The 27223-nt window shown below is 40.4% G+C and overlaps 1 protein-coding gene across 1 annotated transcript; it reads left to right on the plus strand.

Moving 5' to 3' along the window:
- The first annotated feature begins 5123 nt into the window (after positions 1 to 5123).
- On the plus strand, positions 5124 to 27223 carry LOC102197989 (heparan-sulfate 6-O-sulfotransferase 3-like). Its single transcript, XM_005744237.1, has 2 exons — positions 5124 to 6047; positions 25728 to 27223. Exons 1-2 carry the CDS (start codon positions 5506 to 5508, stop codon positions 26494 to 26496), a joined length of 1311 nt encoding a protein of 436 aa, XP_005744294.1. The 5' UTR covers positions 5124 to 5505; the 3' UTR covers positions 26497 to 27223.

Here is a 27223-nt window from a genome sequence, read left to right on the forward strand (position 1 = left end):
TTTTGCACATGTCGAGGAGCGTGTCAGGCTACATTTCACTGTGTGTTATACTTGTATAACTATGCATTGGACAAATAAAGAACCTTGAACCTTGAACCACATTGCTAAACTGCTAATAAATGACTTAATGAGCAGAACGAAAAGCCCAAAGTTACTGAACTGCTTGACTGAAAACTTTTAAATTGAGATGAGTTTTCGATGTTTTTTTGTTTTTGTTTTTTTTTGTCATAAAACCTGTTTAGTGCCAGGGTTTTTTTAAAGGACAAACATTTTCAGTTGGTTTGAAATATGTTGTTACTTTTTTTCTGTGTTCTTAGCATCTGTAACAACTCATGGAAGAAGTGGGATAAGTCAGTCGATCATAGGCTTGTAATCAGCAGCTGCTTAGTGAGCAGCATCCTAACCTATGTTCTTTACAACTAAATTTTATTTTTGGTTGTGATAAGAGATTTTTTATTTTCAAACAACAACAACAACAACAACAACAAACATGCAATTAGTTTGAGTAGTGTGATGGTGAAAGAATTAGTTATTTCACGTAGTAAGATGTCTTTTCTTTCTTTTAACTTTTCATTTTTACCATGATTCATACTGCTTGGTGAAATGATCATGTCTTGAATTAAAATAGATAAGCCACATTAGAAACTTCTCTCTATATTTTGTATTACCATGACGGGGCGCCACCTTGTATATGAATGGCTGCCTGAAAAGGAGCAACAGCAGGAAAATAAGAAAATAAATGACAAGTATATTCTGATTGCTGAGGCATTTGTGACATGTCAGGAACAAATATAATCTGGAATAAAATAAATCCAGCCTGACATGCTATTGAAAATGGACCGGTTGTATAGGAATGTATTTTTACAGAACAGATCTGGGTATCCGGTACAGGTAACAGGTGGCTAATTAGGTGAAGATGGCATGGCAGCTGCCAGCCTGACAGAACCACCATCAGTATGTTTTTCCAGGTGACATGCTTGATGCTTTCCCCCCTATAACCACCCTATAACCACAACATGTAGATTAAAAAAAAAGGTGATATGAATAGATTTGTCATATTTTAGTTAAACTGGCCCCAGAAAGCCACATGTACACCACCTCATATTTTTAAACTAAGAAGAATATTAACCATGACTAGTTGTGTCTTCCACCATATTGCTCAGTCTAGTGGAATTAATCTCCAGTTTTATTAGCTGTATGTTGTCATAGTGAGCTCAGTAGAACAAGTTTGCTTTATCACTGCTTAATCATTATTTTTTTCTCTGTAGTTAATACAGAAAACCTTGTATGAACTAGCAATCATCCCTCATAAGACTGCTGTAAAAGTGCAACCAACAATTATTTATGTTTTCCAAAATCTGGTAATTATTCTCCATTACAGTACTGCATAAATAATTTGAGTCACCCATATTTTATTTATATTATGAAATGGGAAATAGGTGCAACAACTGAAAAATGTTCAAACATAACGTTAACATTTCATATGACCAACTTTATTCTTCAACACTACCTGAGCTCTCTTAGGGGTGCTATCTTGTCATTTCTGTAAGTAAAGCTTATTAAGGGTCATTCCAAAGCACTCGGGCTGTTGGCTGGCTTTCATCCCATTCTCTGTCAAGATGATCCCACAGTTCTTGAATAACACTTTGGTCCAGTCTCTGGAGGCCAGTCCACGCTGGCTAGTGTTCCATTGCATGTGTGCTTTTACTGAGCTGGCAGTGTGTATGGAATTATCACTTCATCATCATGATCACTTTCCACATGGTTATTGGATCAAAATCTAATGCTACTTTTTTGTGTTCATGACTCCATCAGTTTTGACACTGGCTGATATGTAGATCCAAACCACGACAGAGCCTCCACAGTGTTGTACAGCTGTCTGCAGACACTGTTGTCCTTCTCTCCTGAACATCAAAATGTATGAATTATCATATATATTGATGATGAACCAAAAGTTTCAAATTTGATTCCATAACTTTATAATACCTGTTGCAACTGATTTTCAGTCCATTTCTTGCATAATGTGACATATTTTTCATCCTATTTCTCTTTGATAAGAACCATTTCTACTAAATAAATGGGAGCAATTTATGTGTTTTTTTAACAGGATGCTTGTGACAAGATATTCGAAGAAAGAATTTAAAACTGTGCCTTTCCTGAGTTGTCTGTTATGGACAGTGGTTCATCCCTTGAGTTTGGGATCTTAAACAAAAAATCAAACAAGAAAACATTTCTCTGAAATGGTCAGCTAGAAGGACTGGAAATGAGACAAAAAGCAACCAGTGTCCAAGAATGAAAAGAAAAACTTGCAGCTTGAACAACAAAGAAAAACTGTTCCTGAACCACAAAAGAGGAGATTATCATAATGTCACGTATTTGACATTTTGTTAATCATCAGAATTTCCGATTGAATTCTCTGTCAGCTCTTTTCAGTTCAGTTGTGCTAAATTGTTCATAGATGTCTGCATGGGGGATATGATGAATCTGACATGTACGGGGCCAGTGAGAACCAAACAACAGGTGCTTGCCCCAAAGCCCAACAGAATGTTAGTGCACTCCAATTGAGTTTAGCAACATTGATTTTATATTTGCACCCAGTGTAATAGTAAATAGTTTTATGCATTTGTTAACATCCTTATAATTCTCCTTTCTTATTCTCATTTTTTCCCATTGTATAGCCCTGAGAACTTGCAGCAAGAGGCAACTATGCCCTCATGGTACAAGGCTGTTGAGTTTGGAAACATTTTTCATACTCTACACAATGAATCAATGAATGAATCATTGTGTTGGCCCTGCGACAGACTGGCGACCTGTCCAGGGTGTACCCCGCCTTTCGCCCTATGACAGCTGGGATAGGCTCCAGCACCCCCCGCGACCCTGAAAAGGATAAGCGGAAGCGAATGGATGGATGGATGGATGGATGGATGGATGGATACACAATGAATCAGCAGCTGAACACACCTCTTTAAAACCCCACAGTGTTTTTTTCCCTTTACATTTTCTCAATCTTTCTTGTGCAGCAGTTTTACATTCCATTTGCTTTCCTTAATAGCATCTCAAGCTGCTCATTTACTACAAATGCCCCAAAAACTCTCAGCTCACCAGAGGTCCCGCTGCAAGAATATTCTCGTATATTATTCTCAGTATTCAAATCAATACTAATTCTAATAAACATAAAATGCTCACACGCATGCGGGCAAACAACAAGGCCACGCTGAAAATGAAAAAGACGAAGACAGATAAACAGAAATCCCAATCCAATCATAATTTCCAGGAAGCCTTAGTTCCATTACTGGGAGCTCCGTACTTTGCTGCAATCAGCTGAATCAGCACTTCCCAAGGGTTATTTCTCATAAGGCTTGTGTAGTGAGCGTCAGGGACCTCGTAAATATCCCACATGCACAGGCAGAACAACACAAGTCTTGCCTCACTGCACAAAATATTAATGGAGGCCCTTTCTAATCAGGACTTTTTAATCCATTGGTAGAAAATATTTCTTTTTACAAAATGAATCCTGCTGCATCATGTGTGAAAGAGGCCTCGCTATTAAAGAGCAGGCTGACACACAACGTTACCATCACTGAGACGGAAGCAAACCTTAGGTCCAGCAGTTCACTCCTGCGTGACCTTTAGAAAATGAGATATTTCTTGTTCTGACACTTTCCATAACAGATTCCTTTCATGCCCCCTACCTTCTCCTAGGGTGAGGGATGTTGACTCTTCTCAGAGACAAAGACAGGGGAACCGGAGACTTAGCGCCCATACAGATTAAGTCAGTGCCAGAGCAAGAGGGCAGAGGACACTCAGTGCTGAAAGAGGATTGAATAGAATATATACCAAAGTAAGCCCTGGTTAAATCCTTTGATTGATTTCATCTTGGGGAAAAATAACAAAGGCTTCTGATCAGTGCAGGCTTAAAGGAAATCCATTATGGAGGGCTTGACTTAGTTAGAGCATGTAGTGTGCATACAGCGCTGTGCAACTGTAAAACCTTTATTGGAATCATGTGTTCAGCTCAGTTGATGTCCAGGGAGACCTGTGTCAGACCGTGTGTTTCCCCTCAGACACGTTGCCAATTATTGACTGCTGGAATCTGTCCATGGTGCTGAAATGACTGACCTGAGGACTTTATTCTTTCCTGTTGCCTGCATGGAGCTCAGTTCATATTTTCAAAGTCACACTGCACACTGCAAAATAAAGGCCCACCTGTCTTGAGGCTCAACAGAGCAAATCTCAAGCCTTTCATGAACATAATAGAATTATTAAAAATACTAAAAAACAAACCATGTGGAATAAACATACAGTTACTATTTAATTTTGTCACCGTGTAATCTGGACGGACATTTGTCCCTTATAACAAATGGGAAAAATACAATTATTATCCTGCGTGCATACATCATTCCCGCTTCAAGACTAAATGTAATTCCATTTTTAATTTAATTCTTGTGACTTTCCGCCAGCAGCTGTTTCCAGGGCACTCAAATAGCGCGCGCGCGCGCGCGTGTGTGTGTGTGTGTGTGTGTGTGTGTGTGTGTGTGAGTAGATATGCGGTTGCGTCACCGACACGGCAGCCGGGACAGATGACTGGCGCAGATGTTGAAACAAGGCAGCGACAATAAAACAGGAAATTGTACTATTTGTACTTCAAGATAAAAGCATGAACTCCATGTGATTTCACTCATTGGCACTCCCTGTGTGATTTAAGTACATCAGTACCTATAACAGGCAAGGCGAAACTGGGTTATTGAAGAATAATAGTCTGTCTGGACTGAGTAATGAGTAATTTGTAGTTTGAGTGTAGTTTTGATGGACTGTTGCTGGGACAGTGTGAATAACCCTCAAACCAAAATGATAGAGTGAAAAGTTTTATTTATTTAGAAAAGCAATATTCAGAGTTCAAACAAGCTGAAAGAAACAAAATTAAACAAGAAATCATTAATAAAGAATATGCAAAATATATTGCCTTTATATTTCTTTTATTTTTTAACTGCATATAGTCAAGCAATGTAGTTTAATTGGACCTTACCTCAATTGTTTCATGTTAGTTTAATATGGTAAAGCAATGTATTTTGAAAGTCTTGAGCGGAAGTTTATCTCTTAATTGTCTGTCTCTTGCTCCTGGCTCTACTCTTGGCTAAGATACCGATCAGCAGTTGGCAGGACCGCGAGCGTGGATGCGTGGTTCCGCTCTGAGTGCTTGGGAGCTGTTACTGCACCAGAGTTATAGCAGCACTTTGACACATTTAAGCTGAAATATGTTTAAACCTCTGAGGAAGCAGCTGGACTCAAAGTGACAGCCTTAAGTTTGAGAAGTGGTGCTGTCCTGGTGCAGGACGAGGCCGGTCAAAGCTTCCCTGCAGGAAGAGTTCTCACCTGCCGTCGTGACTTAGACTCCGGGCGATCACCCTGAGCTCAAAGTGCAGGATGAGACGGGGGGAGGAAGAGGACCCACTCGGACGTCACGCTACCGTTTGTGCCGACGGCGTGATTTAGGAGTTTTCCACCATGGAGGAGAAGTTCAATAGACTCATCTTCATCCCCATTGCGGCGGTGCTCTTCCTCATGATCGGCTATCAGTATGTGTGCCCGGCGGACAGCAACACCTGCTACTTCAGAAGTGACGAGAAGGGGCTCTTCCAGCGCTACTCTTCGGGGCTGGAGCTGGTTTACACGGAGCCGGAGGCGGACGAGGATCTCCCCTCCAAAATCACATCCAGATTCAACTTCACGGAACGGGACCTGGACCGGCGCGTCGACTTCAACATCCGCGGGGACGATGTAATGGTGTTCCTGCACATACAGAAGACCGGCGGGACCACATTTGGGCGGCACCTGGTCAAAAACATCCAGCTGGAGCAGCCCTGCGACTGCTTGGCCGGCCAGAGGAAATGCACCTGTCACCGGCCCGGGAAAGCCGAATCGTGGCTCTTCTCGCGGTTCTCCACGGGCTGGAGCTGCGGGTTGCATGCAGACTGGACCGAGCTCACGAGCTGCGTGCCTGTAGTGATGAACAAGAGGGACAAGAAGAACACCCCAAATGGCAAAAGGTGAGGGGTGACCTGCTGGACAGGTGTGATCTCGTGTTTGTGAACGTGATTTGATTAACTTATTATTTCATCAGTGGATCCGTTTGCTCAGCTGATATGGTCACGGTTATGGTTATTTCATTCATTCATTCATGTTTTAACTGCTTCTTAAACAGACAAATTCACTCAACCAGCTACCTCTTACTTGTATGTCAACCCACTGTATGTGCTACACATTAGTGAGGCACACTATCACTCTTGAATTACTTATTCATTGTGTTAATAAGCCAAACAATGAAATAGAAATAAAGTCTGCTTATTCCTCTATTCAAGTTAGCCATAGTCTCTCCGACATATGTATGCAACAGGGCACTGATTGAGTGATTGATTTCTAATTTATTCAACCTCAGTTATTCAGATTGATTCACTCATTTATTCACTTTAAGCATTTGGCTCTCTTATCAGCTTAAGAATGAATAAATCAATGAAATAAATGAATTAATTTGAAAATGAAACTTAAAGACATCTCTAACCTCTCTTTCACACTCACTCACTCAATCAGTCAGTAAAAGAATGAGTGCATGCATTAAAAAGCCAATCAGTCAACTGTATTCTAATTCAATCATTCATTAAGTAGGTAAACAAAAGGGCAAATGGATAAGTGACTAATCAGGCTAAACTAATGAGTGAGTGACTCAACAAGCAAGTGTTAATAAGGTGGCTCTCACAGTTTGTTCATGTTTTAAGCAATTCATCGTCAAAACCTGACGATCCTTTATGTATTCACCTTGCATATTTTTCCTACACATTTTTTGGCACATTTTTTGCTAAATACTGAACTGAGTGAACGTGTGAGCTACAGTCTTGGAATCTGTGCAACCCTCTCAAATGGAAATACATCATATTTAACACTCTACCTAAATAATCAAGACAATGGGCTTCCTTGGAAATGGTGTGGCAGGCAGTTAGGTGCACCTCCCCAATAAAACAAATTCTGGCTTTTGAACTGAGTGCAGTGATTGCACGTAGACAATCGTTCTTTAGCTCCGGGGGCATTCATGAGATTTGAAAAGAATTTCAAATTCTGATTAGTCCACTAGACAGTTTTCCACTTTGCCTCAGTTCATCTTGAATTAGTTTTAGCCCGGGGAATTTTGCACGAGTCAGGGGTGAATTACATTGAGAGAAAATGCTTTTCAGATGTGTTCCAGAGCCCATGCAGTGATTTCCATTTCAAATCACTGTATTCTTTTGTGTGTTTTTAAATGGGTTTGTAATTTTCTAGTTAATAGGCTAAGATATGCATTGGGACAAATAATTATTAGATTCCTTGTTGAATTTGTAAGTTTGCTCACTTACAAAGAAATACACTCTCTTCATGTTTATGGAGAGAGGCAGAAATGCAGAAAAAAAAAACACATAAAATTGATATCATTGCATATCATTCAATAAAATAAATGTTTGATTCCAAAGCAAAACATGACTTAGCACTTGGTGAAGAAATCCTTGTTGCCAAGGACAGCGGTAAAATGTGTCTTGTAGTTGATCACCAGGTTAGCAGACATTTCAGGAAGGATTTTGGACAACTTCAAAAAGTCTTTTAGTTTTTTGGCTGCTGTTTGGCAGCTTGAAGCTTCAGCTCAGCTGAAGGAGGAAGATTCTTGTCAAAGATTTTACTTGGCCATGCCCATTGGTCCATCAATCTGTTGAAGTCATTCTGCACCCTTAGCAGAAAAAGAATTCAATTCAAATTGTATTTATACAGGGCCATATTACATCAACAGTTGCTTCAAGGTGCTTTATATTGTAAAGTAGACCCTACAATTATACATACAAAGAAAAACCCAACAATCATATGACCCCCTATGAGTAAGTACTCTGGCGATAGTGGGAAGGAAAAACTCCCTTTTAACAGGAAGTGATAGTATATGGTATCACAATGAGATAGATGGTAAGGTGATATGTTAAATCACCAATCATCAATATGTTAAATCTAATCCAAACATGGCAGATCAATTTGATGCCAGAGAGCTCCGTTTTCTCTGGTGGGGAGGTTGGAATGGAAGAAATCGATTCTGTGGCAGATGTGCTTAATACACATAACAAGCTGCCATCAGGAGTATTGATTAACTGATTGACTCTTTTTTTTGTTTTGCTTTTGAACATGTAATGATCTGTAATTGATTGATACTAATGTAATGTGGCCTTGAGGGTCTTTAAAGGCACCTATAAATAAAATGTATTATTATTATTTTTATTTTTTGTAAGTTGCAAACTTAGAAATTCAGAAGGGGATCAAATAATTATTTTCTCCCACTGTATATCTGCTTTGCTTATCTTGAAGTGCCAAATCAACATTGTAGGTCATGACACCAATTCTCCTTATTGGCATGTAATGCAGGGTATAGGGCTGATAAAGCTGCAGTGTCAACATGAGCACCGCATTGCATGTCCACTCCAGCACACTTGCAAACAGCTGAGCAGACAAGTCGCTTCCTCATCCGCAGGTTTGTTTCAATTTGCTGTAATTACAGGAGCAGCACAGCTAAGCTTAAGGTAGTAAATCACTTAAGAAGGGCACGGTCCTCTGAGGTTTTCCGGCTGCGTGTTGAAGCCAATTTGCTCTGCAATTGGTTGAGAGAGCAAATCTCCATATGTTACCGTGAGTGTTAAAGGGGCTAGACGAGGACGAGGAGTGCCTTCAAGAATCCTCCAAATCCATTAACTGCTCTCAGTGGCAGCCATCAGACTTAATTTAAGGCTTTGGAATAGTTTTGAGGTGTCACCTCAGAGCCAAATCAGCGCTATGAGTGAATCAACAACACTTCAGTCAACACTTGTCAACTCAATATAATGGCTAGAGAATAATCAGCACTCATTAGCGTTGACATTCAGCTGGCTGGCGAGGTGACTTCATGTTTAAAGATGGAAACAAATCTGGTTTATGCAGCCCTTTCTATTTAAAATAGTCATTTTATATGAGTAAAAGAAAACAGGAAGTGGTAGATGGGAGATCATGCTTCCACTCATGGAGATAATGACTGTAAAATGAACACTTGTGGGTGTCAATTATTCTGTGGCTCATATGCACCAGACAATCGCTGATATAGGACACCAAAGTACCTCGGGGGACGAGCTCACTGGTAATGTGACATTGATCCATGCAGAGAACCACTCATTCTGCTATTCCACAGCAAGGTCAGAGGTCACTGCTGCTCCTGAGTGGCTTTTAGAAATCTGGCATCTTAATAAGGATCGAATCAGCGTCTGCTGTCTAATGGCATTCAGTGTGGTGCTGCAATTTGCTGTGTGTATGTTCTAGAAGAAGGTATCAAATCGGAGCCAAATGCACCATGAGTCACAACTCAGCTTATACCCGTGAATTTGTTGGAAGAGCTGTGAGTCATAACTCACTTAACAGCCACAAATCTGTCACCCGAAGTTTTCATTTCCCGCAGCATAATGCTTGCTTGATTTTCTGTCCGCCACCTTTAGGAAGAAATATTGGGGAACCATTACGCAGCGCAGAGCGCCGTGGAAGGAAAGGAACAATTAAGGGAAGGCTTTCTGTCGTTTTAGATTAAAGCTGCTGAATCGCAGAGTCATCTGTATTGCCACCAGGTTTCATGCAGCTTTATCAGAACTGAAAGACTCTTGTCTTGTCACTTCAGGCGATGCAGACCATTCACGATGGACTGTGACGCACACAGCGAAGGGAGCAGGAGAAATAGAACTGAGTCCGTGTGTGTTTGCGTTTTTATAGAGACGTGTTACGACTCATCTTAATACGATATGTAATGCTACTCTGATCCGTTCTGTAAGATCATCCTGCCTCGCTAGATTTATTTGTATTTCAGCCTTGATCCCTGTGTTCTAAAGAGAGGTTAAATAGTGTTAGAGCTGTTTTCCCAAATATCTATAATCCTCGCTGCTTTATACTATACCGAAGTTAGGGCATAATCATAAGTAGCAAAGCACTCAAAACGTTTTCCCTCGTCTGACTGCAAAAGAAAATCCAACTTAGTCAAAGCATGTTGATATTAAAGTCACAGATAGCGACGAGAGTGCAGACAGTCAGTGATCAAACCTGGGAATAGATGAAGCCCACTTTTATCTCAAGGCTACATTAAGCAGGATGTGATGTAGTTTGCAGACAGAGACAGACAAAAACACATAACATGGGTAAAAAGTTTATATTTTATCATTTTCTGCTACTTTATATGTTTCAGAGACCTTTATTAGCTTGGTTTTTTTCATCAAGGTTAAGCTTGTGCTTTTGTACCTTTTTGGTACAAACTATACACGGCAGGTGCTGCCGTGTATAGTTGGAGGGTCCGTGCATAAGTATCATTTATCTGGAGCTGATCTCATCATATCCCAGATGAGCGGGCATATCCTGCTTCCATTGTTTAACTCCTGCTATTGCAAATGTAGATTAACCCACATCAGCTTGTTCTTCAATACCGATGCCGCTTGAATGGTCATAACTCTTTTCTTGAGTTGTTGTCACATTAAGTGAAGACATGTAATTCAAAGTCGTAAAGCATCAGCTTGCTCTGTTATCAAAGTTTGTCAATGAAAGCTTTAAAAGGATGTTAGAAAAAGGCTTAAAAGGAAAAAGGAAGGGCCAATGTAGAAAATCCAGGAACTGCCATTCTTCTAACAGCTGCTTCAGGCTAGTCAGTCCCCACAGACTCACAAATAAGGTTTTGTATCTAGTTTGTTGCCTCTTTCCTGTGTTGCGCCTTTAAATTTCATTGAATTAAATTTTCCAGCATTTAATGGATTTAATTAAATTTAGACTTAAGCAAAGTCCTTGTAGAAGCAAGTCTTGCAACTTGGCAGCCATATGGAAATAGCTCTGGTTAAGCTTATAAGACTTGATGTTTACATCCCTAAGAATAATCAGTGTTGTAAAGGTGGGAGGGGTAAAAAATTCACCAGGGTCATCAGAAGGGCACTGTCCTTCATGAGTTTCTCCTTAATAAGCCTACGAAACTTCAAGAGAGCATTACATTAATACTTGGCATCCTGGGCGTGCCCTCCTCTGATTTTACCCCTCACGTTGGATATCTTGTGGCCTAGTTAAGAATTTTTTCCTCTTCTTCCAAAGGTACTGCTGCTTCTTCACTCAGCAGGGTGTAACAGTGACTTGATAGTACAGTAAGTTGAAAAGCCCATCTTTGAACCCCCATGTTCTCCAGGAGTCTGGTTGTTGACGTGGCCACACACAAATGTGCTGCATCCCACCTCTATAGGGAACACTTGCTGCGTTGTTCTGCCTCTGCTGCTGTGTCTCTATATTTTAGCCTTTTGCATTTATGTGCTGCCCACTGCAGTCTCCGTTAGCTCCGTGTGCAGGGACCGCTACAAGATTCACCACAAGATCTGTGAGTAGTTGTAGCGATCTCTGGTGGAAAAGAGTTTCTGCTCCGGATCTGCTCCTTTGTCTTTCAGCATCCAGTAGGGCAGCTTCCACTCTTGCAGATTGTTTTGATATAACACTTCTTGGTCTTACAAACAGAGTGAACTTTATAGGAGTAGGCTTAGGAGAGGGCATTGTGGGTACTTGTCCTTCCTACCAGGATGACCATCAGTTGACCTAGGACCTCATTTTGCCTCCAGGTGTGTCACCCTTGACAACGGCAATTATATTTCTATGGCACATTTCATTATATATAAACTCAATGTGCTTAACACATAAGATAAAAACTAAAGAACCTGTGTAGGTTTACAATGGCCTAAGACTGTGAGAATGGCAAAAATAAAACATGGAGAGAAAACACAGCTGTTAAGTGTAAGTCTGTGCGGGGAAAAAAGGTTTTTAGTCTGTTTTTGAATGTGTGCACAGATGTAATTGATCTCAGGTCAACAGGAAGCTTGTTCCAAAGTACAGGAAGACAGTAACTGAAAACACCTTCATCATGCTTGGATCTGATTCGAGGAAGATTTAAAAGATCGCCACCTGATGACTTGAGAGACACCGTGGTTTTTTAGCCAATTAATGTAGTGAACACTAGGCGGATCTTCTTCAGTTTGCTGGTTTAGGTTCTTGGATATGGAGAAAATAAGATAAGGCATGGATAAGCTAACTTGGATAAGGCAGCTTGGATGATGAAGCTCATTTGACTTCCATCTCTCTCTATGTGAACCGATGGTGTTTCCCATTTTCCCATTTCGTCCATTGGGCATTATTCTGGTTAAAAATGTTTTTCTTAAAAATCACACAGAAAGCAGTTTCCTTATAGACTGCCATTATAAATAAGACATCAGTGAAGCTGCTGAGAGGACTCCTCCAGTTGCTACCAAGGTCGATTGTCTTTTTCAGTCCATCAACATTTCATAGACTGAAGGTTTGCATAATCTTTCCACCGCCTGTGAAATATTTCTATGATTTTGTCCCAGTGTAAACACAAGGGAGGCTCCAGCAGGTGAGTTCCTTTAATAATCATTGTTTTTAATCATTTTGATTATAGAATTGCTTTTGACTATGGTGGGAAAACTTTCATATTAATAAAAAATAAAATGGAATGTGGCAACTGTATGAATGTGGCCCCTAAGGTAAAAAACAATGCATTTGATAACTTAACTACAGTTTTTTTTTTTTTTTTTATCAGGTCATGTCATGCAAAGCGACTGGTTACTAGGCAAGAATGTATATGTCCATTGAAGCTTCCCAGCTTTCTCTAGCTGACTGCATAATGAAACATATTTTGGTCTCAGGGGATTTTGAAATGAGGTGAAGTGTGTCTAAAAATTCCTTGCTGTACCCTGAATGTGGAGAATATTTCAGGGCATGTTCACAATCAACACCTTGGCTGTGTTGAAATCGGTCTCTTTTCATGGTCACACAATTCAGTGATGAAATATCTTCTCTACCTGGATTCTTCTTATTAATGTACTTCGGGAATATTTTGCACATTTGCTGTGTGTTGTTGGTCCTGCTGGTATGTTCTGGATACAGAAGCACCATCTGTCTGCTTTTGAGCAGCACTTCATAGTCACCTTGAAGTCACCTCTCTCCCACACACACTGCCAGTGTGGAAACTAATAACACAAGCAAATACATAAACTACAGCAGGGTATTAGAGAAACTTGACCATACCTGCACTGTAATAGGTGGAAATGTTTCATATCTGTAATTATCATTTTATTCTCTTTATGCTGCTGTCATTGTAGGTTGTTGACATATTGAAAGATTTTTCAGTGAGTGAGTAAAAAAAACAACTAAAATTAGAGACTGATCACTAATCAGCTCCTCATTTTTAGGTGAGTTGGCATAAAACAGGTTCAGTGTTCAACTATAGGGATGCATCATGCAAACAGTTTTTCTTGCTTGTAAGACCAGCAGCAAGCTGGTGACAGTGAATTTGATAACACACAACACAACACAAACACTCCTTTCATGAAAGTAGAATATAATGAGAACTATGATTGCCATTTCCCGTTTTTTCCCCCCCATCCACCCCTGACTTAATCTACGCAGCATATCCAGCTATCCTTATGTCTCGTAATTTCCCTCTTAACACGTAAAACTTACATGGCCACTTCAAGTAGTTTTTGATAGGCACACCACTGCCAAAGCCTCCTTCAGGGTTGTGCTCACAGCACGGGGCTATAGCATTCAGATCGCAGCGGGGTATGAAATTGCTGTAAGGCCACATGTCAGCCCTGCTTGAATTGCCAGGCAGTCTTGCTCGTCCTCGACTGCTGGCCTCACACTGAGCAGTCAGAGAGTGTAGCCTTACTACTGACCTCATTATTTCAGATTTAAACAAAGAATGGCCAGAACACAGATGAGCCAGGGTTTTAATTAGGATTCCTTACACATATAATGTGGTCTTAGCTATTAATCTGGCAATGGCACCCTATTACTGATGGCCATAATGGCTTTAAAGGCTTTAAAATATGGAAAGACAAGAAACAGGAAGCTGACATGGTTTAGTAACCAAGAAGGAAAAAAGGTAAGAAAGTTTTGATCAAAATACTGAAATACTTTATTATTTATGGAAATAATAGTCTATTGGGAGAAAAACGTCTCTTGACATTAATCTTCCCTCACAGTGGCAATGAGTCAGAGAGCCTTATGTGGAGATTTCAGAGAGGGGTGTGTATTATTGAGGTTTTCTTTCATTCTGAAGGGGGAGACCTTAAATGTCTGTGGGCATAATGCTGTCTTTTTACTGTCAACCTTGCCTTTGACTGTAATTCAGTGTCTATGCTTTCGCATGAGGTCATTTCAGGCTGCTGACAACAACACAGCTGTTAAAAATCGGTGTGACAAATACAAAAATAAAAGAAAATGAGAACTCCAGGAACCAGAAATCATAAAAACACTCCAAGTGGGTGTGGGATTCCTTTAAATGACAATTTGTAACTTTTTAAAGACAACAACTTTAATTACACCAGTTCATAGTCAGTAAAATCTACTTCTGCGTTTAATTTCATACATACAGTTTACATCTTCTGGTATGACAGTAGCTTATAGTGGCTAGTTTTTATGAGAAATATTCCTGTGCATGTTATCTGCTTAACTTATTGCATTTACCATTTATTAACTTAGGGCTATTAATCCGAAGCCAAAAAAAGCTAGCACTGGCTGGTGTGACAATGCTAGTTTGTGCTACTGTTATAGTACAATTTAAAACAATGGGGAAGATAACTGTTAGGAATGCAAAGTTGGCAGGCAGCATACCCGACAAGCGACTGAAGAGACAAACAATGAAAGTAAAGGATACTGTTGATTTAGTGTTTTTTAAACATTAGTGGGTAGTCTAGGCAAGCCAACCCTGGAAAGTTCAGGCCTGACAATTCTATGATTTAATTTTAGACAATAAACGTCTATGGCGTTATTTTTGTGCCACTATTCTGTCAGTTCAGCCTTATATATTATCTTTAACCCAAGTGTGCACCCAGGCAGGTCGTGGGTAACAGGCATCTCTGAAAAAGTTAGAGCACTTTTGCAAATATGTGATGTCTTGATAAATCGAGCAGATATTTGAAGTTTACACAGCACCATTCTCGCATGAAAATATCTTAAAAGTTTATTTTGTGACCCAGAAAGAGTAATATTTCAAACTCTGTGTTCCTCCGCCACTGCCTCGTTTGAGTTTTGGACGAAAAGGATTCTGGGATATTGCATTTCGTCATTTTGAGCTGATTGGAGACCAAAACAGCCAATCAGATTTTTTTGCATCCAAGTCTGTGATTGGCTGGTTTTGTGGCACAAATATAACGGTGTACAGAAAGAGTTGAGCGCGCACGGGCAGAAATGTTGAGAGCGCAAGCAACACATTGCGAGCGAGCACAAATGCAAAAACTGAGCGAGCGGGGCTCCTATTGTGTGTGTGTGTATGGATAATAGCAAACACTGAAATACATTTTTTGCACGCAGCAATGAATTTTGTTCACTCAAATTGAGCTTTTCTTCGCTCAAAATAAATTTCTCCTCAAAATGCAACACTTGCACCTGGAATTTTTTTTTTTACGTGTGCTCAAATTCTTTTTATGTGCGCTCAGAATAGTGGCACAAAAATAACGCCATAGACGTCTGATGTATGTTTCTGATATTCGTGTAAAGTTTGATGCCCCTAAGACTATCATGTCTACTATCTTTGTTGTCTTTTTTTTTGTAATTCTGTGCGACTAATTTTAAAAAATTAAGAGATTTTAAGTTAGCCACTTACGAGATAAGTGGCATTATCTCATACGAAACTATAATCTGCCTAAATGTTACACTGTATCCTTGAAAGAACAGAAAGATACCAGTCTGAAATGTAGAGTGTAGATTTTTGCACACCTCTGTATAGGAGACATTTCACAACTTCTAATTTGTCACTTGCTGTGGGTGGAAAAGTAGATGTACAGTACCTTACACCAGAGTTTTATTTTTAGGAAAGGGTAAACGTACAGGCCTTTTGGGAGATCCTATGCAGCAGCCTGATATTGTGATGTAGGCTGACAAGGGATAAAATCTCCACGTGTTTAGCATTGAGGGCTTTTTTTTCCTTTGCAAATTCTTCCTATCCTTATACAGCTCTGACTAGCCTTTGGTGGCGCCAGACGAGGTATATGACACAAAGTGTTTGATGATGAGGTGTAGACGCTTGATGCGCTCAATCCGAGGTATGTGTTAGCGTATGTCTTTTCACACTCGTGACACAACATATCCTCACCAGATTCTTAGTGACGTCTGTCTGCATTCAAAATAGCCTTCAATACTAGCCTGTTATGCCAGTATCATTGTAAAGGGTGACCTCAATCACATGCTTTATGATTCTGGTCACATTTACAATATATATATTTTTTATTATTTTCTTTTCTTTTTTCTTTTTACCAAACTGTTGACCTATTGATATTTACTCTGATTACTTATTATGCTTTATTATTTATACTTTATGTATGATTTATCTTTATTTATTGTTTTAAGTCTTTAACAGATCACTGATGCATTTGACATCTGATGAAAATCATGTATAACTGCCTTGAAAAACTGCAACCTTACGGCCCCAGTATACATGTAACATTGATTGCTTTGCTTGAGGAAAGTTACTACAGCTATGTAGCATTTACACCAGTGTTTAGGGTGTGGGTAACTGCAGCAGTATTCTCCTGAATGACAGGTGTCACTTCTCAGACAGCACCTTATCTCAGAGAAGTAATTCTTGCTTCTCCATTTTCAACTGGAAAAAAAAAAGACATAAGTGCCAATCTTCCCTCCCTGAGCCTGGTTCTGCCAGAGCTTTCTTCCTGTAAAAAGGGAGTTTTTCCTTCCCACTGTCACCAACTGCTTGTTTAGTAGTCTGGTTGTTGATTGATATCTAACCATAATAAGAGAGACACAGAGTTACACAAACAAGTATCTTTTATCTAGACATTTCTTTTGTGTGTAAATGTCTGGTTTAAATCCTTCTCCTAAAAAGTAAAGAAATAGTGTTAAAGTAGAAGGAAAAAAAGTAAAATTGCCCGAATTCTGAAAAAAATCAAAGCTTTCACTGCACTCTTTAAGGCAGTGAGCAGTGTTCTGTATTTTAGTGAGAAATAAGAGATATTTCAGAGGATCTTGGTAATCTTCATACTCCTTCGGGGGATTAGGGACAGTCGAAGACAGACTTTATTGTGGGGGAGGGGGGTGGGGATGGGTGGGGACTGGCTGTGTTTTGGTGTGTGTTTAGATTTTGTTCAAACAAGGGGAAAAAAAATCAAAAGCAGGAAGTTTTTGTTAAAAAGGATTAAAATCGGTTAGATCTTTTGGTATAAGACAGACGAGCCAACATGAAACTGCTAAATTGTTTAGGGACTACACTTCAGATTTAGTCCTTTTTACTTCATTTTAGTATCCTTTTCAAGTGCAGTCTTCCTTTTATCCCTACTCTATGTACATGGACCGAGAGGAAAAGCTGACACCTGACAAAGCTGCAAAGATTAAGATGTCAAAGTAAGGTTAAGACACTGTAATGACTAAGTCTGCACATGCCAGGTAAGTGTGCTGATGTCCCTGGTGCTATTCTTGACATGGTTGTGTCTAAAAAAAAGGGAAAAAAAGAACCTTATGGAGAATTACATCTGAAAGGCAGACATTTTTATTGTTTTCATAAATGGAGATTTCTGTTGCAAATATAAATTTATATTGAACTGTTGATTACTCAATTCAAATATAAGTGGCCTCCTGCTCTTCAGGTAGTCTATCACCCAGTTTTTAGCAAAACCACACCTTCACACCCGGCTTGCCTGGACACCGCGTCTTTCTCCGTCCCCTTGTCTCCACACCACCATCCCTGAGGCTTTTTTTATTGCTGAAAATAGCTTTTGATATCTCTGACCAATGAAGATCACAGTGCAGCCCTTGCCCATCTCTTCTCTCCTCAAGCTCTCCCTCTAAATCTATGTTCTGTATCAGTTATCAAGCAGTGGTACCTGCAGATACTCTCCACAACTGGGTAATGTTTCGGAGGGGAGAGTGAACTTCTGAGAGACCATTTACTACTCAAAGAGAAAGTACTGTGTTGTAGTTTCTGTGTGTGCTGTGCTTGGTGGACGGTGAACCCGCTGTGCTGCAGATGGGGACAGGGATCATTTTGCTTGTAATTGGGACACAAAGATTAAATTAGTACAGACGAGTGAAAATGGATCCCGCTTGACCTCTTGGTCCAGAGCCTGATGAGATGAGATTTCTGTGGTCTCAGTTCATCTGAGCAGCTTCACTCGATCATCCTGATAACGTGCCCTTTACCTCTGCCCTCTGACATTCCTCTTCTAGTTGTCTAACTTGTTCCTGGATTTGCAGATATCCGCTGTCTGTAGTGGGGGTTTTTTCAAACTCAAACTAACTTTTTCCTTCTGCTCTTCTGTAGCCTTCCATTCACCAAGAGGCAATTTGAGAAAGAATGATAGCTAAATGCAGCGTTAGCTGCTGTAGACATTTATATACAGGCTTATTCTAGCCTCATAAAAAAAATCTAAGGATTTTTTTTTCCATGGGTGGGACTGGGGAATTTATTTATACAGTTTAACACTCAGATTATCTTCTTCATTGGGGTTGTTTAGGTTTGTTTTGACAAGATTTTCATTATTTGATGAATTAATGAAAGAAAAATATTTTCCACAACCTCTATTTGATGTTATTCTGACTGAACTACAAATACAAATTTACATTAATATATTTGTATTAATAAATCCTAAACTTGGATAGACGGCTGGGTGATCTTCTATGTAGCTGGATTGTGCTATCATACCAGTCTGTGATAGCTAGTAACTGATACCATACGTCAGGGACAGGGTGGTGGATTCATACAGCTGCTATGTCATCCACATAGAAAAAGTAAATGCACAAAGAGGAGTTTATTTCCAACTTGTAGCATGAAAAGAAAGGAAGTAGATAATGCAATAATGAACTTACTTAAATTACTTACTGACTAGTAACCACAAGTTACTATAAACACTAATAACTAGTTGTTTCTTCTCTATTTACTCAAATCATAATATTGTTGGCAAATCAGTCAATTTTAGCATTTAAAAATGACTTCTGGAAAGATGAAACTGAAATGTGGAGACAGCAGGAGCGTGTGACTAAGGATGGCGGTGGCTGAGGCAATTTGTAATTCCATGTTAGATCCCTTGGGGGCAAAGAAACACCTTTAAAATTGATCTGCTCCAACTGCGTAAGTTATCAACCCCCGGGCTTCAGGAGCGAAATTGTCCTGCCCTGTGCTTGTTTTAAGAGTCACTTCTTCTCCCATCTTGGCTGATAGAAATACCTCAGAAAGCGATACTTCATTCACAGCGTGTATTGGAACAGTACAAAGCTGAGCCATAGCAAATACGAGGGTCTCAAATACAACATAATCCATTTTCAGGTTTTAAAAGAGAAAATAAACAAGATTGTTGTGGATCCACAAAGCTTCTCTATTGGCTCGTTTTTCTGTGGCATAAAAAGCTTCCATCAAGGCTTTTATCATGAGTCTGATAGCGTCCTTGATGGTAGTGAGTGAATTAACAAGGCACATATCGATCTTTTGCTGTGAGTTTCCTCTGTAGCTTTTTGATGATGATTTAGAGAGTAAGAGAGAGACAATCAGGAAGAGAGATGGAAAGAGGGCGATCAATAGTGTTTGCAGGTTTGCTGTGTGGGGTAAGGTGACAGGCAGCAACGAGGACATTGACAAGGTGTCAGATTGATTGCCAGCAAAATACGACAAGCCGATTTAATTTTGCCTTCAGGACCAACATGCATGATCTCACACCCACTGTTGTGTGTTGGCAATGACTGAGCTATTATTTGACCGTAGCTTCAGGTAGCTTTGTTCAAACTTTTCTGAGGTTTGAATGAGCATCAGGCTTTGGCTCGATCGATCGAGAACCTGAAAACATTGAAAATGTTCAGGCCTGAAAGATTTGACACATGTGGAATTAACTAGGACTGAAGGCAGACGATATCTGATATAAATGGATGATAAAGAAGAGATCATGCTGGATAGAACTAACATGCAAAAGCAATGAGCATCACAGGAAAAGGTTGGAAAGCTAGAGTTTCTCAGCTCTGTATTGCAGATTATAGAATGTCAATTACTTGGAAAAAATAATCATTGGCAAGACTATGTCAAGTTTAGCTAATGTTAATGTTAAGTAATTGGTGTACCTAATGCTAAATGTTAGGGGGTATCTACAAACATAGAGCCTGTATTCTCAGGCATCAATCAAATAGCCACTAGAACAGTCATTGCATTTATAAAGAAGCTTTATTAAAAACCATAAAAAAGGGTTTATAGTTCAATTCAATACAGTTTTATTTATACAGCGCCAAGGTGCTTTATATTGTAAGGTAGACCCACAATAATACATGCAGAGAAAACCCAACAATCATACGACCCCCTATGAGCAAGCACTTTGGCAATAGTGGGGAGGAGGAAGCAATAGTACAGGGTGGGTGGGCCATTTATATGGATACACCGTAATAACATGGGAATGGTTGGTAATATTAAAGTCCTGTTCGTGGCACATTAGTATATGTGAGGGGGCAAACTCCTCAAGATGGCTGGTGACCATGGTGGCCATTTAGAAGTCGGCCTTCTTGGATAGAACTTTTGTTTTTTCAATAGGAAGAGGGCCATGTGACACATCAAACTTATTGGTAATGTCACAAGAAAAACAATGGTGTGCTTGGTTTCAACGTAACTTTATTCTTTCATGAGTTATTTACAAGTTTCTGATCACTTATAAAATGTGTTCAATGTGCTGCCCATTGTGTTGGATTGTCAATGCAACCCTCTTCTCCCACTCATCACACACTGATAGCAACACCGCAGGAGAAATGCCAGCACAGGCATCCAGTATCCGTAGTTTCAGGTGCTGCACATCTCGTATCTTCACACCATAGACAATTGCCTTCAGATGACCCCAAAGATAAAAGTCTAAGGGGGTCAGATCGGGAGACCTTGGGGGCCGTTCAACTGGCCCACGACGACCAATCCACTTTCCAGGCAACTGTTCATCTAGGAATGCTTCCTATTGAAAAAAACAAAAGTTCTATCCAAGATGGCCGACTTCTAAATGGCCACCATGGTCACCACCCATCTCGAGGAGTTTGCCCCCTCACATATACTAATGTGCCACGAACAGGACTTTAATATCACCAACCATTCCCATGTTATTACGGTGTATCCATATAAATGGCCCACCCTGTATATGGTATCACAATGTTAAAATGACCAAATTAATACTATCCTTAAATGACTGTGAATTGCTAGTCTTGGTAGCCAGGGATCGGCCCACCAGGAGCTCACAAAGCACCCGACCCCTATGGTGCCTCCTGCAGGTGGGGGGCCCATGTCCCTTTTTCGGGCTGTGCCTGGCCGGGCCCCAGTAACCCTATCCCTGGCAGGATGAATTGTTCCCTTGATGGTCTTCTGATAGGGGTCTTCTGAATCGCTCTCTGTCTGGTCCCTCACCCACAACCAATTTACCATGAGAGCCCCTACCAGGGGGCAAAAGCCCCCAGACAATATAGCCCCTGGGATTCCTGGGAGACACAAACCCCTCAGGTAGTGATTTGCGGAGGGGCTACTCTGCAGTTCATTTCACATTTTCTTTTATGTGAAAAGAAAATGATCCCTTCACTCTGCAGGACTCCGAACCTCTGCTATTGTTTTCGCCCTTTTTAGCTAATTATGCTTGTCCTTATTCCTGTTCGCTCTCTGCCCTGTCACAACTAGTGGACAGAAAACGTTAGCTCATGAATGCAGGGAAACATTTATTCTAACAAATGAGTTAATATTCTCAAGTAGCCAAAACAAAGTTACTTTACTTCAGCTTTCAACAAATGCTCTCTAACAAGACCTTCCGTTTTAGAGTGAAATGTTTCTACTAAAAGCACTTTAGCCACTTCAGATTCAAAAGAACACTTCCTATGGTTGAGGTCATGGTTATTTTCTGCTTTCATAAACGCCATAAAATTCTCGATCAAAGTGAGAGTTTATGTTTGCTGCATGAGAAGACTCCAACTACACACCCAGTGAGGAATCATTCTTGACCTTCTTCGCGTGACCCGTGCCTCTGTCCCTGACACGAGTAAGCAGAGAGCTTTGACATTTACTGCTCTTTGTCAATAGGTCATGATGAAAGCACAGACACACAAAGGCTGCTTTGCATGGACATTTATTGATCTGACTGTCTTGTGGTTAGCTGTACAGATAGATGATAGGCGCAGGAGGAGGAAAAGGCTGAGCTGTTTTCCAGGAAGTACAACAAAGGCTGTTTTTGTGAGGCGCTCTTGTGTGCCCATCCATCTACTGCTGTCTGTTCAACTCGGTAAAGACGGCAGAGTAATTCACTTAGCTTGCACTGTGCATGGCTATTATCTCTGGATGGTGTGTCTGTCTGCGGGTGTTCTGCTGTGATATCATTACACCACTCACTTAAGTATATATCACAACTGATTGATATTGCTGTCTGGCAATAATTGCTAAATTGCTGACCTTTTAGGGCTGTTTGGCTGTGCAGTCTTTACTCTGTAGCACAAATGCTCTCTCAATTAATCACATTTTATTCAGTTTAGCATTGAAGTTTAAGCTATTACAGCTGTACAGATGCTCTTTTTACATCCGGTATACATTATCCAACAGTCCAGCATTCTGCTAATACCACATCCTGGGACTCATGTGGATGTTACATTGGCAAGAGATTCAGACGTCAGATTATTCCAATCAAAAGAATTCACTACCACCTTTCTGGCGAGATAAACTACAAGATGTCACCATCTTGTAGTTGGAGACTGGTTCTGCCGGAGGTTTCTTCCTGTTAAAAGGGAGTTTTTCCTTCCAACTGTCACCAAAGTGCTCGCTCATAAGGGGTCATATGACTGTTTGGTTTTTCTCTGTATGTATTACTGTAGGGTCTACCTTACAATATAAAGCACCTTGAGGCAACTGTTGTTGTGATTTGGCGCTGTATAAATGAAATTGAATTGAATTGAATCCAGAGGCCCTTTGTCCATACCTCAACGATTCAAAACTGTTTTCACAGCATTCGAGGAACCTAAACGATATTTGGCATCTGGTTTTAATGTTGTGTTGCATCACCCAAAGAAGTATTTAATGCTACAGTCAAACACTTCTGCTTTTCTTCCACTAGCAAAATGAGATGAAATTCATCTCCTTTTTATTAATTTCTTTTATAACATCACTGCAGTCAGCTCTCCTTTCATGATAGGTGTCCTTTTTTGATTTTAATTTTGTCCTTTGTAAAAATGTAGTCAAAAGTATTTTTCTTAAAGGACGATGACTAAAAATTAAAACAATATGAAAGAGAAATTTACAAAAGCTCAGTAAAACAGGAATCAAATGTATAATGTCTTGAAAAACAGGTCAAACAAAGGCAAAATTAAGCAGAAAGCTTAGAGCGAGAGGGCTTGAACAGTATAGAAAGCATAGAAGATATTAAGGGCTGTGTAAAATAACAACACAAATAAAAGAAATTTGAGTTGCTAATGATAGAACAGCCACATGAATGATTACACTTTGCTACCCTTCCTAGATGGCAGCAAAAATCCGAGTTCATTAGGATAATTTTTACCATTGCAGTATACACTCAGTACTGCAATGGTTTCGTGTCTGTACACTAGTTTCATGTCTGCACAGGGCTCTCTCCACGTACTCTAGGTTCCCCCCAGAGTCCAAAGACACAACTCTTTTATTTATTTAAAGAGTTTATTATTAATTTTTTATTATTAAGAGTTTATTAATTCTAATTAATTGGCCTTAGGTTTGAATCATCTCTTCCTCTGTGTTAGCCATCTGTGATTTTTAGATCTCAGAAATTGTCGGCTGTCACTCGGGGCAATTTTCAGTGTTTTGTTTTATAAAGAGGCTTCACAATAACTGTGAAGCATTTCATGCCTGACTGATAAAAACTGTAACTCAAATTAAAGCACCATGTGAAATGTGTGTGTTCCGGCACTGCTTTTATTAGCACCAGCATACTAAACCCACCTTCAGCTAATCACGCAGTCGCACACATGCACACTCATGTGCTACACTATAAAAAGAAACACACAAACCATAAGGGATTGTTACACCTGCAGGGTAACAGTTGGTTCAAGAAAGGTACATCAACAAGTCATAAGACCAGTAGATGAGGAAATTTCTTTTTGCGTTATGTGCTGAAACCATTCCTGCAAATAGGTTTAAAAGAGAATTTTCCAGTGCAGCATTGCTGGTAAGTGTCCTTGGAGCTGAAACCTCCCAGAAAGTAAAATTCAGCTTTGCGGAATGAAAGAAAGAAAATGTTCCGCTTTTTATTTTATTTAGGCCTTATGTCAGGCTTCTGCATGACATGGTAAGGTCATGGTGATCTGTGCACACAAGACGAACATTTTCAATTTCTCCTTTATCTATGCTGTTTTCGTTTAGAAGAAGGAATAAAAAAAACTTTTTGAAAATGGCTGAATTTCTCCTGCCGATGACTCCCTCAGTCACCTTGTTGTTATGCTGGTCATCACCGAAATCAATAGATAAGAGCAGAAAGCTGTGTTTGTTCGCTGAAAGGCTTCCGTGCAGCTAGGTTACAGCAATTTTTGAAACGCTGTTAGAGGCAGATCAGAGACAGGAAAGGTGCTGGAGATGAAAAAACTCATTACTAGAGGCAGGAAGGAGCAAATTGGTGTGACAAAAACAAAAATAATTCCACATTTGCAGGATATTAAATGCTATGCGTGCTTGGTTTGTGTTTCTTTCAATGTCATTATTCTCTAACACCCTCAGACATACTCAGTGATGTTTTTCATTTAAACCCTAATCAGACTTTCAGTGCACTCCATATACTTCCAACGCTGTGTTATCTTTTTTCCGCTCATATTTCTTTTTTTAACTGTGGCAGGATATGAGAAATTTGATGTATAGTTTCATCCTCCTTCGCTGTGTTGAAAATGTGACTCGCTGACACGTTTCTTCGACTTTAGTATCTTTCTCTGAGTACTGCCTGTACTCAATACCACGTGCTGTTGCAACTCAGTTGAAGTTTGAGGGTTTAAAAGAGAATGATAAAGAAAATATATCTATGTAGTGGTTGGAAAAAACATCATAAACTGTGAGCGGATCAGCTGAAATATGAATTTTTGCCTTTGTAAGTGAAATTATGTCAGTATGCAAATATTGAGTTACAGGCAGCAGGTGTTTAGTTTAGCATGGCATTAAAACAACAAACAAAAAGCCTGATTTGTGGTATTAGGGCAAGTCATGTTTATGATTTATGAATTTTTTGCTGGTAAACCTTCATTATTATTTTCCAGCTATGCTAATGTAAATATTGGCTTACTTTTACTCTTCTTTTTTTGTGCCAGTTAGGCTGCACCCACACATACACGGTCATTTTTGCCTGTAGTTTGCGTGAAAGACACCAACTCGTTTGCTAACACTCGATGCCGACTGGAAATGGAGACCTTTGAGACCTTCAAAGTAAAACCTGGACCTTTTTAAACATGTTTGCTCAATGTTCACTTAGTGAACTTTATGTTTATACAGAAATGAGTGTGGGTTCAGATTTTTTATCTACCTCTTGGAAAAAAGGAGCCTGGTTCTGAATGCTGTTGGGTACCTCCTCCTGTCATGTCCAATATTGTTGGGTCTTTACCTTGGAATTAATTTTTAAGCTAGTGCGATGTGCATGCCAAGCACCTCGTCTAACGCATCTCTTAATCTGTCTCTGCAGGAATTTCTACTACATCACTATGCTACGTGACCCTGTGTCACGCTACCTCAGTGAGTGGAAGCACGTGCAGCGTGGGGCTACCTGGAAAACTGCCCTCCACATGTGTGATGGTCGCCCTCCCACTCAGGATGAGCTTCCTGCCTGTTACAGCGGTGAAGACTGGACAGGGGTGCCCCTTCCTGACTTCATGAACTGCCCTTCGAACCTTGCTAACAACCGGCAAGTCCGCATGCTGGCAGACCTGAGCCTGGTGGGATGCTACAACATGTCGTCCATGAGCGAGCTGGAGAGAGGCCGCGTGCTGCTCGCAAGCGCCAAGTCCAACCTACGCAACATGGCCTTCTTTGGCCTGACGGAGTTTCAGCGCAAGACGCAGTATCTGTTTGAACGGACGTTTGGCCTGCGTTTCATCCGGCCCTTCACGCAGATCAACAGCACGCGAGCTGCTAGCGTGGGAATCAGCGAGAAGGTGCGGTGGCGCATCGAAGGGCTCAACGCCCTCGACATGGAGCTTTACGAGTATGCCAAGGAGCTGTTCCTGCGGCGCTACCAGTATAACCGCCAGAGGCAACACCAGGAGGAGCGGCTCAGGAGACGGCAGGAGAGGCAGCAGAGACAGCGGCTGCACAGGACCTATTTGGCTGAACTCTGGAGACTGGGAATAGGAGGAGGAGGAGCAGAGGAGGTGGAAGAGGAGGAGGTGGAGGTGAAGGTGCTAGAGGAGGTAGCCACCACAGAGGACTATGGCAGTCAGGTCGTGCGGTGGTGAGGAGAACACGGGAACTGCAAACACTTCATCGGTGACTGACGGCTGGTTGATTCATTGTGCTTTACTCCCCTCCCTCTGTCTTCCTCCATCTCGCCTCTGCTGTGAATCTGCCAAAACCTCCTGCCCTCCCAGCCTCATAGCGCTTTGTCAGACTGCCGAATGGTGTCTTAATATTTATGATGGATGTATTTCTCATGGCGACATTTTGTATTTACATTTTTTTCTTATGGCTATTTTTGGCACTGCGGTTGCGAAATTGATTGATTGATTTATTAGCAAGTGCTCTGAGTGTTCTCAAAGCAGCAAAAATGTTTCTTAAACCATCGTTAGAAGAACTAAGTGAAAAACAAGTGTCATTAAGGAGGCCCATTTTAGTAAATTTCAAACTGGTGACTGCCTTGTGGTGAAGGATCCTCAGTGTCATGTGTGTGATCTTGCGCTGTGTTGAACAGTGAAATCTTGTAGTTAATCTGTGGTGTTTGGCTTCGTAGGAATATCAAAGCACAAACCTGGCAATAGTCTGCAGTGTGTTTTCTTCTTTCCGACTGATTAAGCTGCAATATAAGAGAAACAGTCGAAGCAATTTCTCGCAGGAAATGTGTTCAATAAAAATATGCAGCAGCCAGTGATGTTAATTTGTACCTGATGGACTCTCTGTTATGCATGTGTACATGCAAGTGTTCTTGCCTTGCTCCTTTTTTTCACAGCATGTTCTCACCATAAAAAT

The sequence above is a fragment of the Pundamilia nyererei genome, unplaced genomic scaffold (genome assembly GCF_000239375.1).
Source record: "Pundamilia nyererei isolate P.nyererei 1_Seehausen unplaced genomic scaffold, PunNye1.0 scaffold00141, whole genome shotgun sequence".
Classification (NCBI taxonomy): domain Eukaryota; kingdom Metazoa; phylum Chordata; class Actinopteri; order Cichliformes; family Cichlidae; genus Pundamilia; species Pundamilia nyererei.